The sequence below is a fragment of the Scyliorhinus canicula genome, chromosome 19, assembly GCF_902713615.1.
Source record: "Scyliorhinus canicula chromosome 19, sScyCan1.1, whole genome shotgun sequence".
Classification (NCBI taxonomy): Eukaryota; Metazoa; Chordata; class Chondrichthyes; order Carcharhiniformes; family Scyliorhinidae; genus Scyliorhinus; species Scyliorhinus canicula.
Window position 1 is genome coordinate 19,094,687 of NC_052164.1, and position 13,850 is coordinate 19,108,536.

Below are 13,850 nucleotides of genomic sequence, written 5' to 3' on the forward strand. Positions count from 1 at the left end.
CAATAAAGTATGAGTAGGGAATCTATCCATAGGGAGTCACACACAGCTAGAGGAAAAACAAGGAGCATGCTTGGATAAGGAGAGCTGGTGGATTAAGTATGGTTATGATCTTCTGGATGGTATTTCTGAGGGTAAACAGAACTGTTACAAAAGCCGCATCTCCGAGAAGTTTTTTTTGTTTTGCTGAAATGCACTTGAGCAAAGAAATTAAATTAAAGTAGGAAGCAGTCTTGCAGGTTTTCCTTAAACACACTGATGAATGCAGTTAAACAAAAAAAAAAAGAAAATAACTGTTTAGAAAGGAGAAAAACCATAACTTAAACTTTCATCAGAAAGACTGAAGAAAACATGCATAAACTTCTGGTGCACCAATCAGTTTAATGAAATAACCCACAGCAAACTGAACTGGTGGGGCAAGAAGAAGAGGGGGTTCGGAGAATACGGTGCTTTAGTCGCAAGCTATAATATTCTGACATATGCATTTGTAATTATTATTGCGCAGCATACTCGCTATGGTGAGAAGCATGAATTGCTAACCACAAATGATGTCATGTAACTGGATACATATTTAAGCAATAGGAGTCCAAGTGGTAGGAAATATTGAAAGGCACATTACCAAAACCAACAAATGATATGAAGAAAATAGTAACAGAAAGTCATATAGTTACAGAGCCATGATGTAAAATTACAGGCTTTACATGTTTAGAACCTTAGACTTCTACAGGTAAAGCCATCTCCATATTTAAGAGAATGTGCAGTGCAGACCATTTATTTTTCCAGCTGCCATTCTTTAATAGCAACTGGTCATACTCCACAGAGGTCGGACATACATTTGAATAATGTTCCAAGTCAATCATCTGCTGATCATCATCGTGCCAGTCCCTCCAGTTATCAAAGTCCACAACTAACCAGGCATGCTGTGGAAGAAAAATACACACCGTTTTATACAAGCTTCAGTCAATTCTGTATAAACAATGCAGGAACACGCTCCCCAGTGCATGACGATGTCATCTTGCCTTTGGGACATGGCTATACATGCAATTATCACAAAAACAAATGACGTCAACGGCAAAAATTTATTTTGTACCTGAAAGTCAGGAGGTAGAACTACTGCTCATTAGCCAGTTACTCTTATTTAAAGATCATGGCGACCATTTTAATTTGCTCACTAACCCCATTCAATAGGGTCGTGGGCCAACAAAATCGTCCACTCATGCCAAACAAGTGTCTCTCAAAGGGGCGCCTTTTCAAATGAATTAGTAATGAAGGACTTCCAACTAAATTATATACTATAATATTGAAACGCTGCATGCAATCCGTGTTAGAATAATAACATACATTTGTCAGTAAAATGCGGGCACCCGCTTCCCTTTGCAGAGTCTGACTATCCTTATCAGAAGCTTGTAGTGAGGAGGAGCCCAGGGAGAGCAGAACATGGGGAAAGCCGGATTACGGGGCGTGTAGGAGCACAGAGAAAGCCCAGAGCATAGTGAACCAGGAACATGAGAGGGCAGAAGAGGAGCAGGGACCGACCAGGAGAACATGGGAAGCAGAACGGGCCTCCAGCTTCATTTCATTCATTTACTCTTGGTCACAGGACGCTGGGTGGCTGCTCACGTCGTCTACCTGTGGGCCAGCTGTGAACACAGAATGCCCAGAAGGTCTCTGCGGATACCACAGACCCCAGATGAGAATTGCTACAGTAGCCATCTGAGACCTATATTGGGGGCAATCAGTGTTCCTGTCTGAAACAGGAGAAAGCGTTATTTAAATGGAAGTGCTACAGACAATAGGAACCTGGCCCTATTTCTGGTGCACACGGGGAGATTGTGTGCTATGTATGCTTCTTCATTGGTATTGGAGCAGCCTTAGCAATGGCCAATAAAGGAACTACTTGAGGCCCGTCCAGATGCAGCACAAATAGGTTTTCAAAATGATTTTTGTCCGGCCAGGAGCAGAATCATGCTGCAAGTTTGCCGATATTCTGTCGAGGTAACCCAACCATCAGTATGGTTCATGTCTTTCACTGGTGCTCCCAGGCAGTAGTGGACTTGCTGGCGATCTAAACCGAACAGAGATTCAAAACTGAACCCATATACTCCCTAAAGCCAGATGGTGCAAGAAGCAGATGTATCATATTGATGCTGAAGCTGAAATATACTAATCCCATTAATGTGCCTACAATGACAAATCAAAGTGCACAACAGACAATGGGCATGATTTAACGGAAACATTTCTAAGTGTTATTTTGGGTGTGTTTGACAGGGTGCTTCTCCCAGCTTTTTCAGTGAGATCCACACTGGTATTTACCCATACTTTAGTAATTCTTTGGGTTTTGGGGAGTTTCTCTCCAATCTAGCAAACGGCAGTGGGGAGTTGAACTCATTGGCAACACCGGCTCCTCAGAGGTCAGGCTGCCATTTTGAAAGGTTCATGGACAATGTCACCTCCCCTGCACACATGTGCATTACCCCACACCCCTCCAAGTGAGGACACCCTGCTATGGGGTCTCTTAGGGGCACCCACTTTTCGGACCCCATTTCAGGACCCCCATCCTTAACCCTCCCCCCATCTCTAGGAGGCCCCTTCATACTCACCCTTCAACCCCCCACCCCTCATACCCCCTCAAGCCCTGGCCATTTGCAGTGCCACCCTGGCATCTGGGCACCAAGGCACTGACATCATGGTACCCTCCCAGGTGCAGTTATACCTGGTCCAGCTTTATGTGGAACAATGCTAAACGCCACCCTGTATGGCCTGGCTGGGGAGGTCATTCGTTCCCAGGCGTTGGGATAATCCGGGGCAGCCATATATAAATGAGCCATTAATATGTTAATCTGGATCTCGCCCAGTGTTACGAGCATTCCTACAAATAGGGGTTGACAATGACATGGAGCCAAGCCTAAAATGTTGCCTAAACTGCCTCCAGATCCTCAGCGTGGACAGCACTACCGGACTCGAGATAAACAGAAGCAAAGCAGTTTCCAAGGCCCCCAAACATGAACCCCTACAAGAGCCCGCCTCCATCAGCCCCCAGATGGAACTCGGAAACTTGAGCCACCCCAGTACGTTTTCAATATTAGCTGCCCAGTAATAAAATAACAAATTAGTTAAGGCTAAGCATCCGACTGTCCCTCTCTCTCTCTCTCTCCTGGGGGATTCACTGCAAAGTATTCGCTCGTATCCAAATTCAACTTATACCCCGAGAAGGAGCTGAAAATCCTAATGAGGTTCATCATCTCAGCCATGGTGGAGATGGGTTTGTGACATAAAGAAACAGATAATCTGCATACTAGGACACCTTATGCTCCCTCCCTGCCACTTTACCCCCTCCACTCATTGGAAGATCTGAACGCTATGCCCAGTAGTTCAATTCCAAAACAAACAAAAGCAATGACAATGCACAATCCTTCCGTACCCCTATTCAATTGAAAGTAACCCAATCACAGGTTGTTTGTGCGAACACTAGCGGTGGGAGCCCTATACACCAACCCAATTCAAGATATAAACTTTGACCCGAAACCAAACCTCCCAAGAATCTCGTAAAAATACCCCCACTCAACCCTATCAAACACCTTTTCACCATCCATTGAAACAATCACCTCCAGTTCAGGCGCTGTAAAGGGGGAAAGGGCGATATTTAAGAATCAACATATATTGGCCGACAGCTGTTGACCCTTGCCAAAACCCGTCTGTTCTTCTGAAATCACCCCTGGAAGGCAGGTCCCCAATCACATTGCCAACACTTTAGCCAGCAATGTAGCATCAGCATTCAAAAAAGAGAAGAGATGATACGACCCACATTCAGGGTCCTTATGCTTTTTCAAAATCAGGGAAATATACACCTGCGCCAATGTCACCAGCAACACCCTCCGGACCAAGGAATTATTAAACGTGTCCAAGAGTGGTGTGATCAACTGCCCCAGAAATGTCTTACAGAACTGTTATGGGGTAGGGTTGAGAGAACCCCAAAGTGTATCATGGAGTTCACCTGACCCACAACTTTTAATAGATTGTGGTATGGAGAGCACACAGCCCGCTCTACAGGTGTGGTACAGCAGAAATGGAAAAGTATTTTTTAAAGCAAAACAATGTTTATTCTATGAATTCAAGTTAACCTTTTTAAAACATACAGTGAACATCTTAGCAACCATCAATTCAAATATAACCCCCAAAGAATACAACACTAAGTAATCCTTAAGCTGTCCTTTTAACATCCATAAGACTTTTTTAAAAACCTTAAAACAGAAGCACATCAGGTTAAAGTCACTACTGAGAACAGTTATTAGTTTTAAATCACCATAGGATTGATTTACAGTCTTTAGATTACAGAGAGAGAGACTCATACACCTTCTGGCTGTGACTGCAGTTATCCAACCCTGAAAACGAAACCAAAACACACCCTGCAGCAAACAGCCTAAAACGAAAGTAAAGAGCTGACAGACAGCCCAGCTCCACCCACACTCTGACATCACTGATAAACATACATTTCTTTATGGTACATTTCTTTAAGGTACATTGCTTAAACACTCATTTCTTAAAGGTACTCTCACATGACACCATCCCCAAGAAAAATAAATAAACCATCAATGTCAAGATGGTTTCATTTTTCACCTTTTCACTATCCTTACCACAGGGTTAAATTGCTGGCTTTGAAAGCAGACCAAGGAGGGCAGCAGCACGGTTCAATTCCTGTACTAGCCTCCCCGAACAGGCGGCGGAATGTGGCGATGAGGGGCTTTTCACAGTAACTTCATTTGAAGCCTACTTGTGACAATAAGTGATTTTCATTTCATTTTCATTTCATTTCATTTCCTTTAAGAAATGCGCACAATAGATATACATTTTCGTTTCAAAAAACACAACACGCGAACAGGTATAATAATATAGTCCATTTTTATTCTTGTCCCTCCAACTGAAACTGCTTCCATTCATTTTGCTACGCCTCAGCATTTCTCTTTAATGTCAGATACTTTAGTTCAATCTGATCACAGAGTCCCTTGTAATTTTCCAACACAGGAGCATTGATTATCACAATTTTCAGGCAGTCAAATGCCTGTTGAAACTCCGCTGTCCACTGGAATCAATATGTACCGCACAATTGGGTAATCCTGAAACAACTTTGTTAGTTAACCGTTGAAATGTGGCTGGGGCATTTTTCATGTCAAATGGCATAACTTTGAATTGGTATATACCATCTGGAGTCACAAAAGCTGAAATCTCCTTCACCCTTTTGGATAAAGTAACCTTTAAGTAAATCCAGTTTGGAAATAAAAGCTGATTTTCCCACTTTCTCAATAAAATTCTCCAAACGTGGGATAGGATAAGAGTCCTTTCTTGTAACTGCATTAACCTTTCTATCGTCCACACGCAACTGTTGGGTACCGTCTGGTTTAGGTACCATCACTATGGGTGAGCTCCATTGGCTGCAACCCACTTCAATTATGCCATTTTTAAGCATACTCTCAATCTCTTTTTTAACCTGTGCCAATTTTAAAGGGTTATGTCTGTATGGATGTTGTTTGATTAGAACAGCCTTTCCCACATCTACATCATGTATAGCCATTTTAATACTTCCCAATTTATCTCCACAAACTTGCCCTTGTGATATCAATAACTCTTTCAGGTCAGTTTGTTTTTCCTCTGGAAGGTAACTCAACACTTTATCCCAATTTTTAAGAACATCCTCGGTTTCTAATTTAATTTGAGGTATGCCAAATTCCAAGTCATCTGGATTTGGTTCGCCACTTTGAGTTAGAATCATTAAAACCTCCTCCTTTTTCTCTCCTTCCCTTTCAAAGTACCTTTTAAGCATATTCACATGACACACTCGGTGAGTCTTCCTTCTATCTGGTGTTTTTAACACAATATTCACCTCACTTAATTTCCTTTCAATCTGATAAGGTCCACAAAACCTAGCTTTTAAAGGTTCACCTACCACTGGCAACCATACTGAAACTTTATCTCCACTGGCAAAACTACAAAATTTGGATTTCTTGTCCGCGACCCATTTCATCACATTTTGTGCAACTTTCAAAAGTTATTTAGCCAATTCACCTGCTCTATTTAATCATTACCTAAAATTTGACACGTACTCCAATAATGTAAGTTCTGATTTCTCACTCACCAATTTTTCCTTAATCAATTTAAGTGGTCCTCTTAACTCATGACCAAAACTTGGTTCAAAAGGACTGAATTTGGTTGACTCATTAGGTGTATCCCTAATTACAAACAATACAAATGGAATTCCTTCATCCCAATCCTCTGGATAATCATGACAATTAGCCCTCAACATTGTCTTTAATGTCTCATGCCACCTTTCTAACGCTCCCTGCAATTCTGGATGGTACGCACTTGATTTGAATTGTTTTATTCCTAAACTATCCATAACTTCTTTGAATAACATTGAGGTAAAATTTGATCCTTGATCCGATTGTATTTCTGTGAGTAGTCCATATCGAGTAAAGAATTTAAGTAACTCCTCCACAATCTTTTTAGCTGTAATATTATGCACTGGAATGGCCTCTGGAAACCTAGTGGACACATCCATTATAGTCAAAAGATATTGATTCCCATTTTTTGTTTTAGGAAGCGGTCCTACGTAATCAATTAGGAACCTTGTAAAATGTTCCTCAAATGCTGGAATGGGTATTAAGTGTGCTGGTTTTATCACTGTTTGAGGTTTCCCTATCACTTGACATGTGTGACATGACTGACAAAATTTAACTACATTTTTATTTGGTCCAGGCCAATAAAAGTTTTTCTGGGTTTTAGCTTGAGTTTTCCTTATTCCCAAATCACCTCCCACTGGTACCTCATGTGCAACTCGCAACACCTCCTTTCTATACCCTACCGGCAATACTACTTGATGAACTTCTGTCCACTTTTCATTCTCCTGCGTATGTAAAGGTCTCCATTTTCTCATCAAGGCATCACTTTTACGGTAATCACACTCTGGTATACACTCAGATTCCTCTTCCGTGTATGCTTTCTGATACATCTGTTTTATTTCTACATCTTTCTGTTGTAACTCCGCCAATCTTTCTGAACTAAAAATATCCGCCTCATCCTCCACCTGTTCTTGTTCTTTTTCAACCATCTGATCAAAAATAGTTTCTGATAATTGCATTTAAACTTCATCTTCACTCTTTGATTTCTCCTCTTGTCTTAACCTATGACTTTGCGACCTTGTTACTACACAATCCGGATAAAAATCCCAGGATATTCGTCCTTCAACACTTCAGTTGTCTGATTTTCCACTGGCTTATCAACCACAGTAGGCATCACACCCACCTGTGATCCAGCTATATCATTACCCAAGATAAACTGTATTCCTGGACAAGATAGTTTCTCTATTACTCCTACTACCACTTCACCACTCTTCACTGGACTTTCCAACCTACCTTATATAATGGAACACGACTCGTCTCACCTGAATTCCACATATTACCACCTTTTCTGGCAACATTCTTCCCAAACGACATAACTCCAGAACTACATAAACTCATCTCTTAACATTAAAGATTAACTAGCTCCCATATCTCTTAAAATTGTGACTTCTTTTCCTGCTCCTCCTGATACACAGAGTAAATTTACCCAGACAAGTAAATTCTTTAAAGAGATCTGGCACCTTCTTATGAATCACCTCTTGATCAGGCTGTACAATCTTTTGCCCCTCCTTCGCTTCACTTAGGCGTTCCTCTACCACTTTAACAAACCCCACTGTCTTATCCTATTTTACCACATCACCCTTCCCAGTGCTTTTCTTCAACCACCAACACTGTGACTTTTATTACAGTGAAAACATTTGAAACTTTTCATTTCTTTTCCACCCTCCTGGATTTATTTTTTAGTCTGAGGTACACTCTCCTTATTATCTCCCATCAGATCACCTTTGCCTCTACCACTTGAGTATTTCTCACGTCCCCAGTGTCTATCCTTCACAGGCTGAAACTGATGTCAGAAACCAAGCTTTAATTTATGAACTAATTCATAATCATCTGCCATTTCTGCTGCTAACCTCGTGGTATTAACCCTCTGTTCTTCCACCTGAGTTCTCACTACATCAGGAATTGAATTTTTAAACTCTTCCAAAAGTATAATTTCTCTGACAGCTTCATATGTTTGGTCTATTTTCAAAGCCCTTATCCGTCTATCAAAATTTCTGTTTGAGCCTTTCAAACTCCATGTATGTTTGACCAAATTGTTTCCTTAAATTTCTAAACCTTTGTCTGTTGGCTTCAGACACCAGTTCATATGCACCTAAGATGAATTTTTTTCACCTCCTCATACGTCCCAGATACCTCCTTCAGTAGTGATGCAAACACTTCACCAGCGCTATCTACCAGCTTTGTTTGAATCAGTAATATCCACATGTCCTGTGGCCATTTCATTTGTTTAGCTACCTTCTCAAATGAAATGAAAAAGGCTTCTACCTCCTTCTCATCAAACCTTGGCAATGCTTGGACATACTTAAATAGATTCCCACCAAGCCTTCGACACTCTTTCTCACTATCCTCTTCACTATCATCCAACTGTACGTTTCACTAACCCAATCCAATAGATAGACTTTTATCCCCCTCGAGCCCCCAATTTGTTATGGGCCAGGGTTTAGAGAACTCCAAAGTGTATCATGGAGTTCATCTGACCCACAACTTTTAAGAGATGGGATGATACGACCCACATTCAGGGTCCTTATGCTTTTTCAAAATCGGGGAAATATACGCCAATGTCACCAGCAACACTCTCCGGACCAAGGAATTATTAAACGTGTCCAAGAGTGGTGTGATCAACTGCCCCAGAACTGTCTTATAGAACTGTTATGGGGTAGGGTTGAGAGAACCCCAAAGTGTATCATGGAGTTCACCTGACCCACAACTTTTAATTGATTGTGGTATGGGGAGCACACAGCCCACTCTACAGGTGTGGTACAGCAGAAATGGAAAAATATTTTTTAAAGCAAAACAATGTTTATTCTATGAACTCAAGTTAACCTTTTTAAAACATACAGTGCACATCTTAGCAACCCTCAATTCAAATATAACCCCCAAAGAATACAACACCAAGTAATCCTTAAGCTGTCCTTTAAACATCCATAAGACTTTTTAAAAAACCTTTAAATAGAAGCACATCAGGTTAAAGTCACTACTGAGAGCAGTTATTAGTTTTAAATCACCAAAGGATTGATTTAGTCTTTAGATTGCAGAGAGAGAGAGACTCTAATATACCTTCTGGCTGTCACTACAGCTATCCAGCTCTGAAAACGAAAAAACACACCCTGCAGCAAACAGCCTAAAATGAAAGTAAAAAGCTGACAGACCGCCCAGCTCCACTCACACTCTGACATCACTGATAAACACCCATTTCTTAAAGGTACATTTCTTAAACACTCATTTCTTAAAGGTACTCTCACATGACAGAACTCGATGGGAAATCTATCCGGGCCCAGAGCTCCCCCCCCCCCGCCCATCTGCTCCATAAAACCAATAATGCTTTTGCCACCCCTGATGGAATAAGAGATTTAGGCCTAGATCGGTCCAATCGAGGGTCTAAAACACAATTTAAGTGCCACCTAAAATTAGTTGGTGTGAATCCAAGTGAGGAATGGAGCCAGTAACGTGTTAATAAAAGGCTGTAATCATCTGAATTTCGAGCACATACTTTAATTAGGACCATCGAGGTGCCCGCCAAAGACCCACTGATATTCACATGTCTCCCATTCGGGTCCGCCAGGATCTTAACAGCTGAAAAGGTAACCCTTTCATTAATCAAAACTGTAGCCCAACTCCCCCCCGCCCCGAGCCCTCCCATCGAAACCCAAGTAGAATACCCTGTCCCACCCAGCCCTTCAGTAATCTTGTCTGGTCCTTCCCTGCAAATGGTTGGCATTTAAACTCATCAGGTGAGCAAATATCCTCGACGTTTTTACTGGCCGTTCAGCCCTCTTACATTCCAGGTGACCAACTGAATTGGTGGCCTCCCTCTCCCACCCCACCGAGCACCCAAGTCAGCCATTTCCACCAAGAGAGATAATCCAACAATTACTTAGTAAGTGCAGGCCTCGAGCCCACCCAAGATGGCCGCCAAATCCTTCATCAAGATAAAACAAAGAGCAAGCTGTAGTCACCATCAGCAAACTCTCCCTGCCCCCCTCAAACCCCGCCTCTCAACAGCACCACAGCCAAATACACAATCAAACAACCGGAAGGAAAACACAAAACCCTTACCCCTACCTCCATTACCCCGGACCTCAAACGAAACAAAAACGCTAAGCTCATTATCTTAAACTACACTAAAATAATGAGCTGCAGTTACCCTCACCACTTTGCTTCAGTTAGCTAACTTCTTCAGCTAGCAGGGCGGCCCCTGTCCAGAGTACAGACAAATAAATAGCCATAACGACCAGCTCCCCATCCACATCCAACTTTACTAAATAAAGAAAAACACCTATCCCACACAGGAACAAGGAAATACAAACTGGTACAAGAAATCCCAGCAAGTTCCCATAACCACATGCCCTCGCCAATAATATCAAAACCCCATACAAGTTACAAATAACTCACCCAAAGCTCATGTTTCCTAACAAAAGCATCTGCCTCTTCCGACACATCAAAATAATAATCCTTCATATCATAAGTTACTGGGAGGTGTGCAGGGTATTCCCAAACTGAACTCCACTCTTATACAGTGCGGCCATGGCAAATGCTACCCATCTTTGAGCCCGCTCTGCTCCTATATCTTGATGGAGCTGATGGCGTGGCCCTCCCATTTGCAATCTCGGTGATCCTTCACCCACCTCAGGACTCGTTCCTTCTCCTGATAGCTATGGAGCTTAATTATGCTTGAATGTTGTGGCTCGCCGGAACAGGGCTTCTGCCTAAGTCACCGGTGGGCTTGATCCAGCTCAGGAGGGGACATCAATCCACCCTCCCCCACCATCCTCACAAACATCTTCGATGTGTAGTTAATCGGATTTGGGCCCTGCACTCCCTCCAGCAGCCTCAAGATTCTAAGGTTCTGTCTCCTGGAGCCATTCTCCAGGTCATCCACCGTGGCACACTGTGTTTTATTCTCACTGGCCAACATTGCCATCTTAGCCTCCAAGGAGACAATCTGATCGCTTTGCTTCTAGAGAGCCGCCTCCACATCCTGTAACACTGCGCCTTTACCGTCTCATCCGTCTTAGCCAGTGCCGATCGAATGGGAGCCAGGACCAATTCTATTGACTTGTGCAAGCCTGCCGCTGTTTCCTAAATTCCACTGCCAAGACGCCTGCAAGCATCTCGGCCATCAGTGGAGTGACCTGAGTCGCGGCAGCGGCCTCCGCCATTTTCCCAACAGAAAAGCCTCAAGAGACTTCCAAATCAGTCGACGACTCTTTACTGGCTGGCTTCTTTGACTTGGACCTTCTGGGTATTTCTGTTATTTTGATAAATGTAGAGTTAGAGGCAATTTAGCATGGCCAATCCACCTAACCTGCACATCTTTGGGTTGTGGGGGCGAAACCCACGCAGACACGGGGAGAATGTGCAAACTCCACACGGACAGTGACCCAGGGCTGGGATTCGAACCCGGGTCCTCAGCACCGAAGGCAGCAGTGCTAACCACTGTGCCACATGTTGCCCCCTCCCATTGGGGTACTTGTCTTGTTTGGTAACATTATCCCATCAAATTAGTTAAGTTTCAAGCCAAAAGCCCCCAAAACTGGGCAAAAAGAGTTAAAGCTAAAGTACACAGGTGGGGGCCAACTCGTGTGTAACTGCTCCCTACATACTGCCATCAGAAGTCCTCATCGCCACATGTTTAAATGGGAGGGTGGGGAAAAGGGAAATGAAAACATTCTCCATCTATACTACAAGATCTCCTCATAGAATCTTCCATAGTTGTTGCAATTATGCAACTAAATTGATCCCAGTCATAACCAATTTATCTATTTAATATTAGTCGAGAGCCATACCTTGGTTTTCTCTTTCGTCAGTCTTGGCCAAGCTTTTTTACCATCATCTTTCCTCATGAAGAGAGTTATAGACCTATCAGAACGTTTGTGTCTCGAATCCTGTCAATGGAAAGAGAAACAAAAATTGACTGAACTCCTGTAGTCCTATAATACACATCACAGAATTTGCTTTAGTGAAATTGATGGTGTTGAATGATCACATGTACACTATAATACGGTAAAAACAAATGACATAAAAAGCCAGCTCCGTATTTCACTTTGCTGCTGTCTGGACGTGTATGTTGAGTCTAGGTCTGATTTTAGGGCTAGATTCAGCACAGTATGGCCAGTGCGTGACTGAACTGAGTGACCTGTGGACAGATGGAGATTCGTCCTGCTGACTGCATCAATGCAGTCAATGACAATCTTGTAATTACATGGTCACTATTCCCGATACTAGGGGCTAGATTTTCACCACCGAGGTTGGGAGCTGAAGTAGGGAAATACCCTGGCTCGGCAGACCAGCCTCGGTTTAAAAGGGCCACTTAACACGCACATTTCACTCCAGGGAGGCACGGGGCAGGATAGAGTCAGGCACATAGCCGTAAGATGCAGATCTTTGGCCTCAAGGCTGGACAAGTGCCAAGGTGGGCTGATTAGAAAACCTGCCTTTGTTCTCTCAGACTTCATCCCAGCTGTTTTAGAAGCTGTTAGGTCCTCTAGTCTCTCACCCCTGCTCACTGTCAACTCATGCCCCCACCCACCCCTCATATCCCCATGCCCCCTCCATGGCAACCCACGTTCCTATCTATCCACCATGCACCTGATGTGTGAGGCAGGTTGGTTCGACGTTGACTGCAACTGGATGCAGGGAAGCTAGAAACAAACGTCTAACACCAGAGATGATCCAACATTGTTTTATTTAAACTATGAACTGCTGTACATGTTCAGCTGTGTGTTGGCACTCTACTAATCCTACTGACGACCTTTTACTGGCTCGACCAGACCTACTAGCTACCACATGGCAATAATGTCCACTGAATTGTGCACTCTGACCTTCTCAGTGTCTGGGTCCCAAAAAGAGCGGGAGTCTCAATGCCCTGTGGGCTTTATAGTGGTGGTGTCTTGTCTGGTGATTGTTTGTTCTGTGTTGTGTGTTCATTGGTCATCCTATGTGTCAATCACTGCCTGTCTGCTTCTCATTATATACATGAGTGAATATTATGACATCTCCCCCTTTTTTTTTTAAAGTAAGCTATGGAACGTGAAGGTATATACATGCCTGACTATGTACAAGTGGTGAGTTAACGAACATATTTACATGGGAAGGTGTCTATCGTGCAGATACAGAGCAAACTGAACAGAATTTACAAAAGTAAAGTCTATAGATTCAGTCTTTAAGGCGGGCAACGAATTCTGGTCGATCGGCGCAGAGGTGGAGCAGGAGACGCTGGCACTTGGACAGGCGGGATTGCCGGCATTGTGGCGGTGTCGTGAACATGGTGTGGACTCGCTGGACCAGATTCAGGAGCTTGCAGGCGCGAGCACCAAGCAGGGACGCCCTGTCAGACCGAACGATCTCGAATTGTAAAGTTGCCTTGAAGTCCTTGTGAGATAACCCTAACCGACACAATCCACTGGCAGCTATGGCATTGCCATTGTAGTCAAGGAGTTGGCATGCTGGTGGAAGAATGCTAGGTCGATCACGGATGCTGTCGAGATCTGACTGCGATATGAGGTTCGCAGACGCGCCGGTGTCCAGTTTAAATCAGATGCGAGCCTGGTTGACTGTGAGGATAGCACGCCACTCATCGTCGGGATCCACACTGAGGATCGAAAGGCGGGTTACCGGTGCAGCGGGGACCATCTCACGTGTGGTTAAGATGCCCACCCGATATGGAGACTCGAGCCAATC

The 13,850-nt window shown here is 43.4% G+C and overlaps 1 protein-coding gene across 1 annotated transcript in view; it reads right to left on the reverse strand.

Annotated features, from left to right (window-relative positions):
- The window catches only part of ptges3l (prostaglandin E synthase 3 like), a 36,070-nt gene that overhangs the window by 12,285 nt on the left and 9,935 nt on the right, over positions 1-13,850 (reverse strand). Inside the window, exons 4-5 of the mRNA XM_038778924.1 lie at positions 11,957-12,055; positions 831-917 (exon numbers count right to left, since the gene is read on the reverse strand). Coding sequence (XP_038634852.1) covers positions 831-917; positions 11,957-12,055 — 186 coding nt within the window. The remainder of the gene's footprint in view (positions 1-830; positions 918-11,956; positions 12,056-13,850) is intronic.